This window comes from Nycticebus coucang, chromosome 8 (genome assembly GCF_027406575.1).
Source record: "Nycticebus coucang isolate mNycCou1 chromosome 8, mNycCou1.pri, whole genome shotgun sequence".
NCBI lineage: Eukaryota > Metazoa > Chordata > Mammalia > Primates > Lorisidae > Nycticebus > Nycticebus coucang.
The window spans coordinates 133,049,255-133,067,854 of record NC_069787.1 but is presented as its reverse complement, the minus strand read 5'-3'; the positions used below and the strand labels follow the sequence as shown (position 1 = coordinate 133,067,854).

At 43.5% G+C, this 18,600-nt stretch overlaps 1 protein-coding gene across 6 annotated transcripts in view; it reads left to right on the top strand.

Annotated features, from left to right (window-relative positions):
• Positions 1 to 18,600, top strand: part of GOLIM4 (golgi integral membrane protein 4) — an 89,160-nt gene that overhangs the window by 49,490 nt on the left and 21,070 nt on the right. For 2 of the 6 annotated variants that reach the window (XM_053599564.1, XM_053599563.1), the window contains exons 4-12: positions 431 to 484; positions 1,819 to 1,969; positions 6,034 to 6,116; positions 6,630 to 6,713; positions 10,687 to 10,845; positions 13,056 to 13,385; positions 15,728 to 15,990; positions 16,417 to 16,496; positions 17,844 to 17,953. In XM_053599564.1, the coding sequence (XP_053455539.1) occupies positions 431 to 484; positions 1,819 to 1,969; positions 6,034 to 6,116; positions 6,630 to 6,713; positions 10,687 to 10,845; positions 13,056 to 13,385; positions 15,728 to 15,990; positions 16,417 to 16,496; positions 17,844 to 17,953 (1,314 nt within the window). Of the gene's footprint in view, positions 1 to 430; positions 485 to 1,818; positions 1,970 to 6,033; positions 6,117 to 6,629; positions 6,714 to 10,686; positions 10,846 to 13,055; positions 13,386 to 15,727; positions 15,991 to 16,416; positions 16,500 to 17,843; positions 17,954 to 18,600 lie in introns of all 6 variants that reach the window. The other 4 variants (XM_053599562.1, XM_053599561.1, XM_053599566.1 and 1 more) reach the window with 3 other exon arrangements.

The window sequence follows — 18,600 nt, the reverse complement described above, 5'->3', positions numbered from 1 at the left end:
TGTATTTGAAACCATTTGTGGAATGAATGATTATATTGGCATTTAAAAATCTCTTAAAGTCCAAATTAATTGGAGAAGAGCGAGTCATTTCCTTACTCTAAGAAGAACGTGTAAGCCTTCTTACACATCTTAGTTGATTGATGAAAACATTGGCATTTGGGGGGTATTAAAGCTGAGAAGAGTTTCTTCTTGGTAGCCTAGGAGGCACTTATTTTTTCATTACTAAAATCTAGCAAACATATAGGAATGTTAAAACTTTATTTCTGCTATAAAATAAAGAAATAGTCCTAGAGACTTTTGGGTTCAAGTACAGAATGCATTTTACCTAAACACAAGTGAAATGAATGAAAACATTTTAAGAGCAGTGAGCTGTGTCCAGCAGGCGAGCCATACTTGTTTTCTTTGTGTTGACTTTTGTTTTAATTTACAGCAAGATTCCAATAGCAGATACAGTGCGCTGAATGTCCAGCATCAGATGCTGAAAGTGAGTAATTTAAAGTTATTCATAATAAAAGAAATGGGTGATTTTGAACTAACGGCCTTTAAAGTGATTTTAAAGGTTTATAGGGAGTGGATTTCCGTGGTAATGTGGCATAGGAAAGCCATCTTATGATAAAATTTTATGTAGTTGTAATGGCCCATCATGTTTACCACCTGATTACTAAGAACATGTTTAATTATTGCACATTTTTTAAAAATTAGGGCTCCAGTCACCTGATTTTTATTTTTTCTTCGTACATTCAGGCTGCAGGTTTTATTTCTTGCCACAGTTTTCCTTAGACATCTTTGTTTACCTTACACAGACTGAAAGCTGTAGAACTATGAGAATTCTTTCTTTATGTTACTGATATTTAATAAATGTCCTTTTACTTAACAAAGGAACACAATTTACTATTTAAGGATTTCCCATCCTCGGCCCTTGGATAAAGCTCCTTGAGTGCCAGGGAGAGAGTCGTTTCTGCCAAGAGGAAGTGCAGGCAGCCTGTGTCGTGACATCCTCCCGTGTGTGGCCATGACGCCAGCTCCTCCCGCCAGCCTCCCTGGCTTTCTGTTTGGCTGTGTCTTTTCTCCTGGTGTCAGCAGGGTGTCTGCTTTTTATTGAAAACAGAACCCTTTCTGTCATCAAGAGTGCAGTCTGTAAATTAAAGCAGACGGTCCTCACACAGAGCACTGTAGATGGTGGAGTTTCCCTAGATTGAGATTACCCTGTAGGGTGAATAAGAGTCACTTCTATACATGGTTGATTACTTCCCCCAAAGGGAAAGAGTCTCTTCTCTTCCCTTCTCTATTTATTTTTTTTTTTTTGGCTGGGGCTGGGTTTGAACCCGCCACCTCCAGCATATGGGACTGGCGCCCTACCCGCTGAGCCACAGGCGCCGCCCTCCCTTCTCTATTTTAAACTGAGTTGCCCCAAATGCTAAAACACCAAAGAAGAGAAATCAGATGTGTTCCTGGAAAAACATCAGATTAAAGAGGAAGCCGGTGACATCCAGGAAGGGGTCATTGTGTCTTCAGCTCTGCCTTCTTTCCACAGTCCTTTAGTTCCTGGGAATTTTCCCCAGACCCTTTTTTAAACTATATTTCATGCTAACTTCTCATTGTTTTCACCTAATGTTAAAAATTAGGAGGAAAATTTGGGGGGCTGTGACCTCTATTCATTTGAAATATAGGGGAACTGTACAAATTGAAAGCATCCTGAGGGGAACGCAACCTCTCTCTCCGTCCGTTCTTGCCTCTCTGGAGGAGGAGGGCTGTATGAGGAATGGACTGTTCTGTAAATTGGTGGACGAGTATCTCCACCCGAGTTTTCATTTGCAGAGTCAGCACGAGGAGCTAAAGAAGCAGCACAGTGACTTGGAGGAGGAGCACCGCAGACAGGGGGAGGACTTCAGCAGGACCTTCAGTGACCACAAGCAGAGGTACCTGCAGCTGCAGCAGGAGAGGGAGCAGGAACTTTCCAGGCTGAAAGGTATCCGGACGTCTGATGGCCCGTGTGTCTGTACATAAGCGCTCACGTTAGGGTGCGGTAGAACAGGAGACTGTTCTGTGTGGTGATTGATTTTCATTCATCCTGTGGTCTTGTACCAGACACTTGGTTGTTCTTAACATTTCACATCATCTTTACTTTTTTGGGTTTGGAGAAGCAGACTAGAACACCCAGTGCATTCTTCTGAATCTCAGTGGGGCATCAGTCTTGGCAAGACGTTTTTCTCTTCTGAGTGTTGGGAGTTTTCTGGTGTCTCTTATCCCTAGCCACTAAATACTACTATCAATGTTCCTCACTTACCCCACAATCAAAAATTACTCTAAAAGTGCTCAAAGGGGAAGATAGAGTTCCCACTGATCACTAATAGTAGCTGCAGAAATCTCATGCTGTAGAGCCAGGGTGTCCAGGTCGGTCTCGGGCTTAAACCGAAGAGCCAGGGTGTCCAGGACAGTCTGGGGCTCACACTCTAGCGCCAGGGAATCCAGGTCAGTCTGGAGCTCACCCTCTTCAGCCAGGGTGTCCAGGTCAGTCTCGGCTCACGCCTTAGAACCAGGGTGTCCAGGTCAGTCTGGGGCTCACCCTCTTCAGCCAGGGTGTCTCGGTCAGTCTGGGGCTCACACTCTTCAGCCAGGGTGTTCAGGTCAGTCTGGGTCTCATGTTCTAGAACCAGGGTATCCCAGTCAATCTGGGTGCATGCTCTAGAGCCAGGGAGTCCAGGTCAGTCTGGGTGCACGCTCTAGAGCCAGGGAGTCCAGGTAAGTCTGGGGTGCATGCTCTAGAGCCAGGGTGTCCAGGTCAGTCTGGGGCTCATGCTCCAGAGTCAGGGAGTCCAGGTCAGTCTTGGCTTCTTCAACAGTTACTTGACCGTGGACACGTTGTGTAATCCCTGTAGGCATCATTTGTTTTTCTGTAAATTTGCGATAATTCAAAAAAGTATCAACCTTGTAAGGTTGATTTGATGATGAAATAATTTATGTAAAGCCATGAGAATAGTGATGTACATTAACTACCCATCAACATCAGCCCCACAAGTATTTCAGTAATAATAGGGAGAAAAATGTACCACTTCTCTGAGTCTGTGTGAGTCCTGGAGAAGCAACCAGTGCTTTCTACAGTCAAACATATATGTACTGAAGAAGTTTAAAATGAGAGAATTATTTTTAAGAAGCATTATGGCACATGCAGAAACAGTGGTGAAATCTGAACGAGGTCTGAGGTCTGATTCATTTTATCATAACATGCTGCATTTACGGACGATGTGGCTGTGGGTGCCACCTGCTGATGGGTCCTTAGAACTAGCATATACTTCTTTGGTTTTTGTCTGTAAGTATTTAAGAAAAACAAGTTACAACAAAAGGGTGCATAGGAATTAAGCTGTCGCTGGAACAGTAGTACAGAGGGTTAAGGTGGTCTTGATAGGGTTGGGCCAGGTGTCAGGAGATGATGCCCAAGAGCTGAGGGGTGAGGGCCCTTGGCTTACTCTGATGTGGCAGGTGGTGAGGGGTCGTTGAACATAACAACACAGAGAATCAAAAAAGGGCTGGAGACTGGACACCAGTGTCTTCACAAAAGTATTCTCCAGGGGAAGAGAAGCAGAGGGCTGATGTGTCGGGTGGTGCTGGCCTGTGAGGGGCTGCGCCTGTGTGTGGAGAGGAATAAGACATTTGGCTTATTGGATATGCTGTTTAACATTCACTAAGCAGGGGAAATAAATTATACCAATAATAAGTAGCTGTAGGAATGAAAAATAACATTCTCTAGGTGTCTGATCTCTGCCCAGCATACTTTCAGAACTTAGTACTTTAATTTTAGCAATGGGCACCAAAGGGCAGGTTTTCATACTTCTACTCTGTTTGCTCCCTTTTTAAAACAAAACAAGGAAGGTCCATGTATAATAAAATTTTAACAAATTGTGCATAGAAGTAAGAAATCAGAACCATGGGAAACAGGACACACGTATGTGAGCTCAGAGTACGAAGGTGCTTCAAGCCTTATAAACCCGTCTCTAGTTCCCGGCACCAGGACATTATGCAGTGAGCTGTAGAGTGTATTATACAGGACAGTAAGTCATAAGGCAGAAAGAAACGTACTTGTCTTAGGAGAGAGAAAGAGAAAGAAAACATTTCTGGTACCAGTTTTGGAAGAAATTTCCCAGAGGCCTAAAGCAGTGGAGTGGGATGGCGCCTTTGACACTTCCACGAGCAATTTTCACATCAGCACATCTTTTTGATTGTGATTTTTGGCAAAAGCTTGGGACAGCATTAAACTCCCCTATGGTCCATGCAGGTCAGTAGTGGCTAAAGAAGGGGTGTAGTCCAAATAGTTTTGGGGGGTTTAATGTGATCCAAGGAGCAAATTTAAAGCTCCCAGGGAGCAAACGGGGAGCCTGAGAGCTTACATAATTAATCTTCATTATCAACATTATATAGCTGACACTTAACAAATGTTTTCTGTGTGTCAGTTCTGGGCGAAATTCCTCACGTAGACCTTCTCATTTAATTCTGGTACCAATCTGTTAGATAAGTATTATGTTTAACCTCATTATACAAATGAAATTGAGACCCATAAACCTAACTAGCTGGGGAAATGCTGCAAAGGCTTGGGAGTACTGCCATTAAGTTTATAATCTCAGATTCTTTGAAAGGCTGAAAAGTGTGTGTATGTGTGTGTGTGTTAAGCTGTGGTCCTTTTCACCCAATGATGCACGTAAGGTCCTCTTGAATCACCTGTTTTGCCCTATGAGAAAACCCACCCACTTTGCTGCTGATCGCTCCCACCAACCCCACCATGTCCATATCTTTTCTCCCACCAACCCCACCATGTCTGTATCTTCTCTTCTACAAACCCCACCATGAATCCAATGTCCAGGATTCCAGCAGGGACTATAAAGGAATAGAAATTCCCAGAAAGTATGAGACATGCTGACACTTCCCTTCAGTGCTGGGTATACCCTGAGAGGTGGGGCTTTGTCTGCAGGGCTGGCTGCCATTTAAAGACAGTTTGTCCAACACAGTCCAGGTGTGCACCTGCTGCCCCAGCAGAATTGTTAATGCTCCCCCACTCTGAAAAGTGTTTTCCATGGGAAAGTGATCCTGTTATCACCTGCCACAGTTCAACTTGCATATCATTGCATGAGAATTGCCCTGGTGGTGTCAGATCTTACGAATTCCAGATTTTCTATTTGTAATGCTGACCGCTGTTCAATGCGGAAGCCACTGTGTAGCCCAATAATGTAGGAGCCAACACATAAATGAGTTTGTGGGTTGTGTTTGGCCCAACTGCTGCCAGTTCAAAACATCCAATGTCCAGATACAGGAGATAACGGGAGCCCGTTCTTGGTGAGCAGCAGGGTTTGGACTGGAGGATTTCAGAACTTCTCTCTGACTGATGCAGTCCCACCCTATTTCTCTGGAAAAAAAAAAAAAAAAGACTTTCCTATAGCTATTGGACGTAGAATTTGGATCAATCAAAAGAAAGAAGAAAATATTGAGAAATTTTCAACAGATTTAAGTAGAGTATTCCTCTGCCTCTTATTTCCTGAGTTGCCTTTGTAAATGAAATACATTTTAGACACTGGCTATTATTTATGCTGTGAAAAATAGGTCCTGTACTTTCTGACTTTATTTTTTAATTATCATTTTTTAATTTCACCAAAATACTGAACCTTTATTTTTAATTTGTGATGAGACTCAAATCTGAGAACGCTCCTACCGGTTATTTTAGTGTCAGGGGCTTGCTTATTGACAGACATATTTCATTTTTTGACTCCTGAGTAATTCAAAGGCCCTTAACTTTTGTCTGTAGTGTGTAGCTTCCTTAAAAATATTTAAACTACTGAACCAGGTTGTATTGGGATGTCCAGGTAAATCCATGCTACATCCCAATGCAATATAGTTTGGATGATTTGATTTCAATATTATACTGTCAAGAGTTCACAGCAAATCCTAAAGTACATTCATTGGAGGCTGCAGATATGAAAAGAATACAGTCAAAAGCCTGCAGATTGCAAGGCAGCTTTATGTGTGATTTTTCTTTTTCTAAAATAGAAACTGTGTACAATTTGAGAGAAGAAAACAGACAGCTCCGGAAGGCGCACCAGGATGTGCACACGCAGCTCCAGGATGTCAAGGTGAGATGGCGCTGAGCGCCTGGCTCTCTGGTGTTTAATTGCCTTCCCTTGCAGATAAGGTCACTCCCTAATGGATTCGCTCTACAGATCCATGGTTCTTGTGGGCTTTGTCTGAACTGGAGCGTGCCTGGTAACTTCTTTTGCCACTTTAGCATCTTTAGCATAGAGGGATACTCTGCAAATCTAAACATTTTCATTAGTTCCAAAATGATTCTTTTGCAAGTTGGCTGCATTTTAATAAGCTTTTTGTTCCCAATGTGTAGCTAATCATGAAAGACGCATTCTTTTGGTTTTGATTTCGTTGTGATTGACCGCGGTGTCTGGTCAGTACACCCCGGGTCTGGGAGCATTGCAACACGCACCGTCTTCTGTGATGATGTTTGAACTTTCCAAGGGCTGATGCAGCAACAGATAACACAGCCAGGCACGTTTGGGTGGTCATGTCACTGTCAGCCAGAGCAGAACTTGTCACCGAGTGTTAAAACTCAACCTGTAACATTCTTTTTTGTGTAGCAACAGCATAAGAATTTACTCTCCGAGCACGAGCAGCTTGTAGTGACTCTGGAAGACCACAAGAGTGCGCTCGCGGCCGCGCAGGTCAGAAGGGCGGCAGCCTCGTCCTCCTCTCCAAACCGCTTAACATCTGTGATTTCCTTCCTGCATGCAGTCTCTCTCACAAGCAGTCTGCAGGGAGTGCCTTAGGACGGGCTGTCCTGATCTGAGGACCATGCATGCTATCAGAAATCAAGAGAATACTAAATCAGCTGCTGATTAGTGCTCGCCCCAGTTCTGTGCTGATACGACTGTCTCTGCCCCTTCCAGGGCCTACGTGTAGTGGTCTAGCATTTGCTCACATGGCAGAAATTAATGCACCTGTGTGGCCTTTACAGCTCTCTGATCTGTGTCGACTCTTAGCCTAGGATCTGTAAGATTTTACCATGCTGACTGGGTGAACTATTGTCACACCTTTTCCTCTGTCCCTGCCTTGCTCCCAGCCTTCCATCCTGCACATAGTTCTGGGATAAGGCTTATGTGTTGTCTGGCAATTACAGAAAAGAAGAAGCGAGAAAGAAAAACAAGAGTTATAAGCCCCATTTATTCAAAGTAGAGAAAGAAAAACAAGAGTTAGAAGCCCCATTTATTCAAAGCCCTGAACAGCCCCTGGCACAAGCCGGCTCTCAGTACATGTTTACTGAACGAACCAGGGAACAAATGTAACCTTTGGAGAGCTCATCTGAGTGTCCTGCCACTTTTGGGTAGAAGCAAAACAGAAATGGCTAGTTCAATCGGTATTTTAAACTGACTTCTTGTTAGAGGAATTATGAAAAAAAATGAGCAAAGGGAAGCTGGGTATCTATGCTCATCAGAAGACCATGTGTTATTTTTTGTTTTATAAAATTATTATTATTATTATTATTATTTGCAGTTTTTGGCCGGGGCTGGGTTTGAACCCACCACCTCTGATATATGGGGCCGGCACCGTACTCCGTAAGCCACAGGCACCACTCTGTTTTATAAAATTATTAAGAGGCATAACGTGTTGGGCGCTGACCCATCTCAGAGGCTGTAATGTCTGTGTCTTCGAGACTTCTTTTCGAGGTAGTCTCCCTACTAAACCTCAGCTGCTGCGTGGTAATTTTTTACACATATATAAATTAAATTGACTTTAGAGGAGATTATTTCATGCCATATCTTCTTCATAACATTTTAGTTAAGCTGGGCAGCACCTGTGGCTCAAAGGAGTAGAGCACCTGCCCCATATGCCAGAGGTGGCAGGTTCAAACCTACACCCGGCCAAAAACTGCAAAAAAAAAAAAAAATTTATTTAAGTTATATTAGGTTATATGAAACTGTTCTTCAGACATACAATGTGATGAACTAATTTGAATCATCTGTGCTTTAATGGCCATAAAATTAGACTAAGCAACAATTTGAAAATTCATGGAAATACAAATAAAACAGTTCATTTAATGACTAAAACCAAATTCTGAAGGAAGCACATGGGCAGCTTTATTGACCAGGTTTTGTGATAGAAAAATTTTTTTTTTACTTGAGCTATGTGTATTTTCCTATTTCGTTAAATATCTTTTTTTTTTTTTTTTTTTTGAGAGGGTGCTCTAAGTTTGCGCTGCCTTTTTTATGAAATGCCAGAACTAGCTACAATTCTTAATTAGAGCCATGCATCTTCGTTTAGGCTGCTACAACAAAATACGGTATAGCCTGAGTGGCTTGAAAAAGATGCAGACTTATTTCACACAGTTTGGCAGCGGGAAGTCCAAGGTTGTGGCTGGATTCTGGTGAGGGTCTCTTGTAGACTGCAGCCTGCTGACTTATCCTCATAGCCTCACACGGCAGAAAGAGGTCAGGAAAGTTCCCTGGCTCAGGGCCCGTCGCTCTGTGTTTAGGGCACTGGCCACATACACAGGGGCTGGCGGGTTCCAATGCAGCCTGGGCCAGCTGAACAACAATCACATCTACTACAACAATAACAAAAAATAGCTGGATGTTACTGAGGGAGCCTATAGTCCCAGCTCCTTGGGAGGCTGAGGCAAGAGAATCACTTAAGCCCAAGAGTTGGAGGTTGCTGTGAGCTGTGACACCACAGCACTCTACTGAGGATGACATAGTGAGACTCTGTCTCCAAAAAAAAAAAAAAGGTGGTGCCTGTGGCTCAAGGAGTAGGACACCAGCCCCATATACCGGAGGTGGTGGGTTCAAACCCAGCCCTGGCCAAAACCTGCAAAGAAAAAAAAGAAAAAAGTTCCAGGGTCTCGTTTTCTCATAAAAGCCCCACCCCTTGATACCATCACCTTGGGGTTTGGGGTTTCAGCATAGGAATTCTGGGAGGACACGTATTCAGTCCATAATAGCATAAAACTTTCCCCAAATCTCTTTCCACAGTAAGCACTGCTTCAGGCCTCAACATTCCTCGTGTAAATCACCTTAATGAGACTCTGTCTTGACAACCTGCATTCTAAATGTAGTTGAGGATTTTATTTATTTCAAGATTCCTTGCAATCTAGTGATTTATGTAACTTTTATAAATAAACCAGTGGCCAAAAGGGCAGTAGAATAGCTGCCCCCAAACTGGTGACCAAAACCAAGATTGAAGTTCATGTCGTCCTGACATCAAACTCAGTGCTCAACTCTGAGGCAGTGTTTTCTGAGACTTTTCCCCCATCCCGGATCCCTGGGTCTTTCCCCAGACTTGTTATAATATCTAGAGTGGGCACCTCGGACCCTACATTTTTATCATGGTCCTTAATGCCACAAATGTTTGAGAACCACGGCATTACTGCCTTCAAAGAGAGTGTATCTGGGAAGAGGAGAAAGGGCAGAACTGAGTTTTGTGCATTCTCATATGAACATGTAGGGCTAAAATATTAACCACGTCACCAAATGGATGACATTGGTATTTTTTTCTTCAACCTCCAAGACTGGCTTACAAATACAATAAGTTCCTGAGATAAAGAACCAGATGCCAGTCACCTGGTGCATCTTGGTGTAAATTGTGAAAGTGTCTCCTGGAAGAGAGTTAGCAGCAGACTTCTTCACCTTAGTATAAACTAGAAAGAGGCACCAAGGCAGCCTTCACTGGGGTGGAAGGGCGGTGTGCCATGGTGCATGGCTGCAGCAGCGGGAATGCAGGGGGGCTCCCCTGAGGGAGGCAGCCCGGTCTGAAAAGCTTGTTAAGAAACAGACGTCTGTGTTCTTTTCTATGTGTTTATACACACTTCAAGGTAACAGTTTGGTGTGTGTGATGAGCAACGTATACACAATTCCTATGGATTTTATTAAAGTAATTTGGGTTATTTCTGCCTTTCTAGCTCCTGCATTAAAAATGCCGCATAGACACCCACATATCCACACATCCCACCATGTACACATGATGCACCTGTCTGAGGAGATTCTAGTCTCCAACACGCATCAGGACCCTTCTCACTTCAGGAGGAAAGGGCCTTCTGAATTAAGGAATAGACATCCAGCTTCATATCACACCTATGCCACTGCTTTCCAAAAACCAGAGTGCAGTGTAGGAAGCATTCTGGCAAAAAGTAAGGGACTTTTCTTGAACACGAATTAGGTGGAGGCATAGGGCAGCCTAAGTAATTTTTATATACATATAAAATATATCTGTATGTATGTGTATGTGTGTGTATTTTAAACTTATGATTCATTTCCACTGAAAAATGTTATTCAGATCATATTAGTAAAGGTATCTGCACTTGCATTTGTATGTATTTTAATAGATATAATAGCTGTCATCTTTTAATGATATTTATACTACAGAGTTAAAAAGTTACATACAAAAGTTATGGTTTTCTTAATGTGGCATGAGAAACTAACACCTGTCTTAGATTTTTTTTCTGTTCTCTTTAACTCTGATTCTAATTTGCATGTGCTCAAAAACGGTCCAGCTGTCCACGTCCGGGTGGTAATGCATGGGCGCAGTCCGCACACTTCCCCGGCTTGTACTCAGGCACAGTATGTTTAGTCTAGTCTTCAGTGAGCCCAGATATCCAGCTATGAATGCTCTCTTCCCCCCTCCAATTGCGCAATTTATATACAGACACAGGTCGCAGAATATAAACAGCTGAGAGAGACTCTGAACAGGATTCCAAGCTTTCGAAAACCCGATGAACCAGCCCAGCAAAATCTGACCCAGGCAGCACATTCTCCACCAGGTCACAACACAGCAAGGCAGGGGCCCACTGGAGAGCCTCGGGAGGTAAGAGGCTGTTGCACCTGTGGTTAGGACGCTTCTCTGCCTGCAGCCCTAGGATGTGCTCTGGGTAGTGCCAATTCCTCTGCAGAGCAGTGGTTCTGGAAGTTTTGTTTAGCATATATCAGAATCCCCAGTAGGGCTTGTGAAAATGCAGATTGCTGGGCCTCAACCCCAGAGTTTCTGATTTTGTTAATATGGAGCGGGGCCCTAGAATGTGCATTTCTAACGATTCTGGGGTCTGGTCGGCAGGCACACTTTGAGAACTGCTCTTGCAGTGTTTTCTGGAAAATACTGGCGCCATCTTTGTCATGTGGGTTTATCCATCTTGAAGGAGCTACAGTGCCTGAGTTTTTTCATGGCTGGTTTTCTTTTGCAGGAGACTGGCAGGTAGGGTGAGAAGGATGGAGTGTGACAGCCCACTCAAATATAAACGCCAATCATGACCGTGTGTATTCGAACTTGGAGCATGTGCAAGGTTCACACAGCACACACCAAAATCTGTGTTAAAAGGACTTTTGCAAACACCACCAGGGGCAGGTGTGCTGGCCTCAACACACACTTTGTTCCATTTTTATTCTTCACAAAAATTAAGCCTGGCTTAGGGATATCTCATAAGTGGAACATCAAAAGTAGCGTCACTCATATTAGTTCTTACAAAGTTGTTTTTAACAACAACGTCTGCCAATACTTTACCCCAAGGTACCATCTTATGGGGATAATTAAGTTAATGTGAGTAGACGTCACATAAAAGCATCTTCACTCTGCTCCGAGGCCTCATGCGCTCTGGATCTGATGTTCACAGAAAGCACGACCACATCACTGCCCTGCAGTTGGTTCTATTCTCTACCCTTGTTGGACTCCTGGTTTACTGGATTCATCCACCAGTGATGGAGATCTTCGGTTTTCCCATCTGTGAGCTGGAGGTAGCAGTTATCTGCCCTAACCTTGCTCACAGGGATATTGTCAAGATAAATGACATGTGTTTTAAAGGCACTTAGGACTCTTCAGAGAAGTATTTCCTATAAAGCCCAGGCAGCATGTGTCAAATGTACAGTCGGGGAGCACATTGTAGATGTAACATGTACATCTACAGAAGCTGTCCTCAGATGTCAGAGAAAGGATTTTTCTCCCCAGCTTTATTATCTACCTAGTCCATTTCTTCATGTTTGATAATTATATGTGGGTTAATTAAAAAATAGGATTTCACATTTGTTTGAATTATGACAGAGCTGTCTGACCCAAATAGGTATTCTTTCCTGATTTAAAAAAAAAAAAAAAAAAGATAAGAAAGGGAAAAGGGTGATAAATTTTTCTATCAATATTATGTCATCTCCTTTCCCCTGCTTTCTGAGTAATGCACTTTTTTTGGACGTATCTGAAACTTACCGGGAAAACTATTCGAATCAACCGATTTTAAAGGTGGAATATTCTATTAATATAAAAAGACATTTCTTTTTTTGGTTCAGAGTTTTCTGTATCGACAATATAATATTTATAAAAGAGTCCCTGTGGGTTATGAAGAAATTCTACTTTAATACATCAAGAATATTTTATTGTGTCTTGTTCAATGGGCACTACTTTTCACTAACATATGTTCATTAGTAATGGTATTCTGTTTTTTTAAATTAGCAAATCGAACTAATACGAAATAAACCCACTCCTCCTGAATTTGATATTATCCTTTATTCAAATACTTACTGAAACTGAAATTTACATTTGCAGAAATATTATGTAACACATTTTATCTGAAGTTTTTTTTTAATTATTCTATGGGGAAAAACAGAAGTCAGTTTGCTTTAGAGGGAAGGATTTACTTCTGAGATATGGTTACTTGTAGGCTTTATTTTCCCGGTTATTTAAACGTATTTTTTCTGAGATGAAGTTTTGCTAGTATTACCTCTGTTTCATAGATGAGATTACATAGTGAGGGGAAATTAAGTGACTCTATTGAAACCATATTTGTAATGTGTAATCTCATAGATGAGATTACATAGTGAGGGGAAATTAAGTGACTCTGTTGAAACCATATTTGTAATGTGTAATCTCATAGATGAGATTACATAGTGAGGGGAAATTAAGTGACTCTGTTGAAACCATATTTGTAATTTCTAGATTGTTGTTTATGTTGTAGCCCCATCAACATGGTAATGAAGAAATTACAGCTCTACTTTTGAAATAGAAAAATGTCATTTCCAGTGATGTGCTTGGCCTAGGTGTCTCGAAATAGTGACGTGTGGCAGAAGCGTGAAGCAATTCCTGGAAGGCCAGAAGACTTGAATCCTCAGGCTCCCACCTACAAGGAGGTGGCGCTGCAGGCTCCAGCCGCGCTGAACCAGCAGGCAGCCGCAGGCAGAGAGCCCGAGCGGCAGGTGGGAGAGGAGCACAGACGGGCCCTGGAAGAGGAGCAGATGCAGCAGGCTGGGCGGGCCGAGCGCCTGGAGGAGGAACATGAACTTTCCCCGGAGGAACAGGACCGGGAGTGGAAAGAACCCCGGGAGCAAAGAGAGGAAGCCGACTCCCTGGACGGGCATGCCCACATGCAGGTGCCGGGTCTCCTGGGACAGGGAATGTGGCTTTATTATATTTATATATATATTATTTTTTTTTGAAGCTTCCCCATATATCACAACCTCCAAAAGAAAAAAATGGAGTGATTTCACTAAATACTGTGTACATATTGAAGTTTTCTCTTATAAAGTTAATAGCGACTTATACACCACAGAAAGGTGAAAGGTGGGGAGAGTTCACTGTGGGTGCCTGTGTGGGTTCTTTGCTTTGTCAGCAGCAGACACAGGACACTCAGGCCCACGTCCCCTAACAGGACAGCAGGCGAGCACCAGATCAGCAACTTCCCAACGCGTGCTCCAGTCAGGTTGAGTGTCCCAGAGCAGAGAGAAGTCTCATTTTCTGTGATCAAGGCCCTGCCTCCATTCTTTTTCTGTCAGTTAGCATGCTGGCTTTTGCACATTCACCTTCAAGGCGGATGTTTGGTGATCAGAATGCTGTTTTACCACTCAGGGCTGTTCACTAGGTCAGCGTGTTTAATCACTCTCTGTTCCTTTCTGAGCTTGCCGCGCAGAGGTAAGTAAGACTTTTCCCTTTCTTAGAAAAATAGCCACAATTATTACAAATGATACCTTAGCTTACAGTAAGCCAACACCGAGTGCGGCCAGGTGCCTTCTTTGTGTAATCTGGAAACTGCTGCCCAACAGCTGCCCAGCCTCTTCCCAGGTGCTGAGAGCTACAGGAGGCTCGGAGCTGGTAGAGGCTCAGAGCTGGTGAGTGTGAGGCCTGGGGGCTGCCCTCTGAGGCAACTGCAGACTGGGCCTTGGAAAGCCTCCTCCATCTCAGGTCCTCCCCACAAAGGGAGGTGACCCCCACAGGCCTCCTTCCCCTTCGCTCTCTCCCCTCTTCCCTGTGGAGAGAACTGTGTGTACACAGGCGGGAGAGGAGCAGGGCCCGAGGAAGCATGATTGTCTTACTGATTCACACCAGGCGGACATATCTTCAGGGCAGGTGGAATGCTCTGATGCATCCATATTATATGTGAGGATCAAGTCGAGGTGGTCGGGAGATCCATCACTTCAAACGTTTATCATTTCGTTATGCTGGGAACATTTAAATTCTCCTCTTCTAGCTATTGTGAAATATACAATAGATGATTGATAATGGTAGCCCCCATCCTGTGCTGTTGAACACTAGGTCTTAGTCCTGTTTCCTAACTGTATTTTGTACCCATTAATCAACTTCTCTTCATGCCCCAGCTCTTCGACCGTTCCCAGCTTCTGGTAAACACTAGTCTACTCTGTCTTCTGAGATCCATTATTTATTTATTTTTTTTAGCCCCCATAGATGAGTAAAAATGTGATATTTGTGCCCGAATTATTTCACTTAACATGATAACCAGTTGTGTTCACATTACTGCAAATGACAGGATTTTATCATTTTTATAGCTGAACGAAAAATTCCATCACACATACATCCCAGCTTTTCTTTATCCATCCATTCATTGATGGACACTCAGGTTGGTGCCATGTTTTGGCCGTGGTAAATAGTGCTACAGGGAGCATGGCATGGCAGAGACCTCCTTGATGTACTGGTTTCCTTTCTTTTGGATATATGCCCACTAATGGGATTGCTGGATCACATGGTAGTTCTATTTTTGGTTTTTGAGAAACTTCCACCCAGTTCTCCATAGTGGCTGCACTAATTTACGTTCCCAATAATTGTGTGCAAGGGCTCCCCTCTCTCCACATCCTTGTCAGAACCAATTTTTTCCTGTCTTTATGATAAAAGACATATTTAACTGGGGTGAGATGGTATCTCAGGGAAGCAGAGTTTTTTGAATTGCCATATCTGATTTTCCTTTAATCAGAAGATACTATCTTCTTTGAGGAAAATTGCTTCTTTGCTTTTCCACTATAGTCTGGAATTTGATATATTTATTAGAGGTGCTTAGCCGGGGGTTAGTGTATATATTGCTAGAGTTAATTAGCATCCCTGGGTCTTTAGCTCTTCATGGAAAAGCCTTAGCCACAGCTTTGGGCCCCCAGTTGCCCGAGTCGTGCATGGTTGCCAGGTGCCTGCTTGTGTCAGCCTGTGAACATGGGTTTAATTACGGTCTGAGAGCGTTTTCTTCTTCTGGGCCCTCTGTTCCACTGGAAAAGGGAGTACATTGAAAAATCTGCACTAGTCCCAACAGACAGGGAAGCGGAGTTGCCGAGAGAGCCAGGGGTGATGCAGAGAAGGTTGGGGAGTGGGAGTGCCCTGCCTTCTTCACCTGAGAAGGGGGTGTCGATGAACCAGCCCCACCTCCTGGGTTTGCCGTGAGAAGCAAATGCAGGGGAGCAGCCTTCCCTGGCTCAGAGTCAGCTCTCCTTCCCAGGCGCACCCTTCACCCAAGCCGGCCACCAGATTCCGATCAGCCTACGAGGAGCAGCTGGAGCAGCAGAGGCTGGCGGTGCAGCAGGCGAAGGAGGCGCAGCGCCTACGCGAGCACCAGGAGGCCTTGCGCCAGCAGCAGCTGCAGGGACACGTGTGGCGGCCACGGCAGGAACAGCAGCAGCAGCAGCTGGCCCGGGAGCTGGCCGCCCAGGTGCAGCAGGTGGCGCGTGAGGAGGACCGGCCCCTGCGCTCCGAGCAGCCCAGGTAGCCCACCCTGCCCTGTTCTCCAAACAGCCTTCTGTATTTTGTGACTCATGAAATTGAGCGTCTCGTGTCTTGTGTAGCCAGAGTAGGACAACTGCTTGAGAATTAAAGGCCTCATATTTAATTTTTAAAATAATATATATTTTTTTTTTTCTGCTTAAAAGTGAGAGTTCAGGTCTCCAAACAGCCCATCAGGCTTTGTGCTAAGTTCATCACTGGAAGATGTTTGACCTTCTTAAGGGATCTTTTGAAAGTATATAGGGGACGTAACAACCATGTACATGAAAGTTTTTAGCATGTTTCTATGGCCTTTAAAAAAATTGAAAATCTTGTTTGTTGATGTCTTTAAAGGTAAATGACATAGCTTTGTCAAACTGTGCCAGTTAATTTATGCTACTGAATTTATAATATCCGTGTCCCTTGTAGGCAGCAGGGTCATTATGATACTCTGGATAATGACATCGTTCAGGGAGCCGAGGACCAGGGAGTCCAAGAAGAGGAAGGAGGTGGTGAGACTTCTTAGATGATGTTTTAATAAAATCTCTTGGGAATATTATATCATACCCATGAGCTGTGTGCGTGCTGGAGTAAGGGGCTCTGTGAATCCTGGGTCTTCTCGTTGCTGCTTTCACATTCTTCTTAATCCTCTTAAAGCGTGCACACTGGGAGTGAAAACTCCCCAAGATAATCTCTTTCTCCTCTAACCCTTTTCCCATAATTTGAGTTTTCTGTATACGAAACAGTTATTTCTAACAAATTGCTGTAGGCTGATCAGGCTTTGGGAAACTTCTGTGTTTTCTTACCTTGCAAGTCTTTCCAACATCTCTGTAAATGTTTTCAATATTAGTCAATGGTAGCTTTCCTTTATGGTAAGCATCTGATAATGTAATTTATCAAATATTGTTTACTGTGGTAATAGATCCCAAAGGTAACGCTCTGGCACCATGAACACTTAGATACGCACCCGTCTCTAAAAAGAGTCTACAGGAAAGTGATCCCTAGAGCCTCCCTAACACCTGCTGTGATGTTTTATAGCCTTTGGAGTCAAAGAATTGTTTTCCTTCGGTCCCCTGTGAGGCATTTTACGCTTTCTTTGTTGCACTGTCAGTAAGACTGAAGAGTTTGTTCCCTGCCGTCCTTAGCAAATCTCTGTGCACCTGCAGGAGGATGGCGAGTTACCTGGTACCATTACTTGCTATAGGCTACGTGCTGTCCATATACTTAACCTTTCCTCTTATATCTTCTTTTTAAAAGCTATTTGTCCTTCTCTTTGTGTGCTCTCACCGTTCTCTTCATTGAATTTTTTTTTTTCAAAGAGCACAAGTCAATGTGTGCATACAAAGTGTGCCGTGTCTGCCGTGACAACGTGGTCCTTATCATGGCCATGTCAAAAAATATGCAAAGGACGGTATTTATTTTTGAGTTCTACAGATGGGATTGGTCTTTCTTTAATTTCCTGAAACATTGTCAATTTCTTCTTTTGGAAATTTGCTGTTTCCTATGATATTACCAAACCTTAGGTGGTTATTTCAATGGTGTTCAATTAACTAGGGCTTCTTTTATTGAGAATATTTTTTTTGCACAGTAGAGGGAAAATTGCACCTTTTGTTACAAATATCTGTTTTAGAAGGTTGGGGTAGCATCACCCCTCTGTACCATCTTTTCACACAGTCTGGGTAAAGAATATAACTTTATTCAGACAAGGTGAGACACAGACTTATGCTGAGTTAACTGAGGCAGAGAGAGATTGGGTGATAGAGTGAAATCTACTGTAGCTCTTCCTTAAGTTGAAAAGGAAGATTCCTATTTGATTTGTGCAGGGCTGATTTTAATTCCTTTGATTTATTTGCCAGCCTATGAAAGAGACAACCCCCACCAAGATGAAGCAGAAGGGGACCCAGGAAACAGACATGAGCCTGGCGAACCAGGACCCCCAGAAGCTGACCCCGAGTCTGAGGCAGATGTGAGTGTGCTCGCCTCTGGTCCTGACACTTGCAGATTTGCGAGGAGGAGGGCAGCTTGAAAGGTTGGCTCACCCAGCCTTGGGCCCCAGAAATGCCTGTTATTTCATCAGCACAGAAGGAAGGTGGCTTGCATAATTATATACAAGCAGTGTTTCTAACTGTAAGCCATGTTACATGTGTGGGATGAGATGGGATGAAATGTTGCTCTGAGAAACAGAATCCCAGGATTTTTTCTCTGGGGAATTTTTTTTTAATAAATTGAAAACCTAGAAAAGCAAAATCAAGAGACGTTGAAATATGTAGAAACTCTGAAAGGTGGAGGTTGTGGGAGCGGGGGGGGTGAAAGGCAAGTGTGGAGGTGGAAGAGGGGACCAGGGGAGGGAAACTCACCTTCCAAAGCATGTCGAGCACTCTGCTAGGGGAATAGGGGTGGTGTGTGACCTGTCGTCTCCTAACTGTCCAGTGACTGTCTTTAAAATCAGTAGACCCTCTGTAGTCGACTGTCCAAGGGACTGTAACAAAGTGGTCAACATACGGATATGGCCAATAAATCAAAGGCCTTATAGGTCTGGTCTATGAAAATTAGATCAATTTAAAGGTGTGGTCAGCTATGGAGGTTCTACTGTGTATGGATAGGGATATGTGG